The 1,594-nt window shown below is 49.2% G+C and overlaps 1 protein-coding gene across 1 annotated transcript; it reads right to left on the bottom strand.

Annotated features, from left to right (window-relative positions):
* FTJAE_14080 (uncharacterized protein) lies at positions 1-1,551 on the bottom strand (the record flags this gene model as incomplete). The annotated part of the gene is made up of 1 exon (XM_037347283.1): positions 1-1,551. The coding sequence occupies one exon, from the start codon at positions 1,549-1,551 to the stop codon at positions 1-3; it is 1,551 nt and encodes a 516-aa protein (XP_037198906.1).
* Between the last annotated feature and the right edge of the window lie 43 nt (positions 1,552-1,594).

The raw sequence follows: 1,594 nt of genomic DNA on the forward strand, positions 1-1,594 counted from the left end.
TTATTTGGTACGCTCAACATCAGTGTTGAGGATCTCGTGAAATGAGGCATCCGGCTCAAATTGTGATTGCCATCTGGCAATAACAATCATTGGAATGTATGTCCAATCATTGAAAGTATGATTCCGATGGTGATCCCTGCCAAAGTCGCAACAGATGCCAAAAGCAGAACCCCTTTCCTTCTTCAAGTAGGAGTTGATGTCAACGAGCCTTGCCCGTCCATCCTGTTTCAACTGCAACCAGGTAGACATGACGTTGTGGCAAAGGCGAGGTGCATCCTTCTCATTAGCACTCAAGTTCTCTGTGACAACGAGATTGTGAGGAAAGGCTCTGGCAAGGTGAAATGAAATCTCATCCTTTGCATCCGAGCCCAACTCCTTGCTCTCATGTGCCACAGAGTTGTCATTGTCGACACTGACACCGAGGTTGGTGAGACAGTTCAAAATCTCGCCAGTCTCGGTGTGAATGAGCAATGCCCTATCCGGACGAACTCTCACAAGCTCTGAGAGAGTATCTTCTGGGGAGCCGTCTGCGTTCTGCAGTTCGGACATGTTTTGATGACGCTTCAAAAGACCAAGATTCAGCCACATGGTTCCCTGCCGAGCCATCGAGCTACCATGACCATGGCAACCACGAAGAACACTGCTGTACTTTTTTCGATCATCGAATACAGTCGTGTTTATACTGATCACCTGGTTTGAGCTATACTTCAGCATAGCAGCTAGTTGCACCTTGACTCGACGAACCTCGGGTCTGCTGTCAAGTGCGACAAACAGGGCTAGGCGATGGTCATATCCCAATAGAGATATGACGGATCTGAAGACCACTGTCTCTTTGCCCGACAGACCAAGACCCAGTCCATCCTTTGCAGTGATGCCCTGGGTGCGAAGTCTGAGAGACATCTCCTGTGCTCTCTGAGGCTCACGGACGAAGCAACCAACTGCCGCGCCAGGATCAATACCCCAGGAAGCGATGTCAACTACTGACGCGATGAACCCACCAAGTTGGGTATTCTCCACCAGACGGAGGCGAGACATCCCTGCTTCTATGAATAGCCTCATATTTTGGCCGCCGGTGTAGAGAAACCTCGCTGGTATCGACGGCTGGTTAACCCACCAGGACTGAAGGTGACGGTCTTCCGTTGAAGCAAAGTGAGGTAGTTCAATGACCTGGCGACTGAAATCGTCCCAGGCTTTCTTGTTTATTCCGCTAGCACCCATAACCACGTGAAGCTGGTCAAAATTTTTGAGTACTAATGGTAGGAACGGCACCTCATCCTGGAAGGTAATGAAGAGAGTCTTCGGTCCCTTTTTCGTGCGCGCAAGGTGACGAAGAGGAGCAACATCGACAGTAGCTTCAACAGTACGGAACTCTACCGTTGCTTTCGCGGTTTCATTCAACTGGTTTCGGAAGTCTGCTTCAAGTCTTGTATCAAATGAGAGAATGAGACATCGGCTATCATTTCCTGCTTGAATTTCCTTCGATATAAGGCCAGCATAGCCCTCTTTATCTGGTATGCCTTTCACAAAGGATTTATGAGCAGCATCTTGCATCCCATGAGCGGCTAGATCAACACTCGCTACCTGCTTGTCGGGT

This window comes from Fusarium tjaetaba, assembly GCF_013396195.1.
Source record: "Fusarium tjaetaba strain NRRL 66243 chromosome Unknown NRRL66243_c0000537, whole genome shotgun sequence".
NCBI classification, from domain to species: Eukaryota; Fungi; Ascomycota; class Sordariomycetes; order Hypocreales; family Nectriaceae; genus Fusarium; species Fusarium tjaetaba.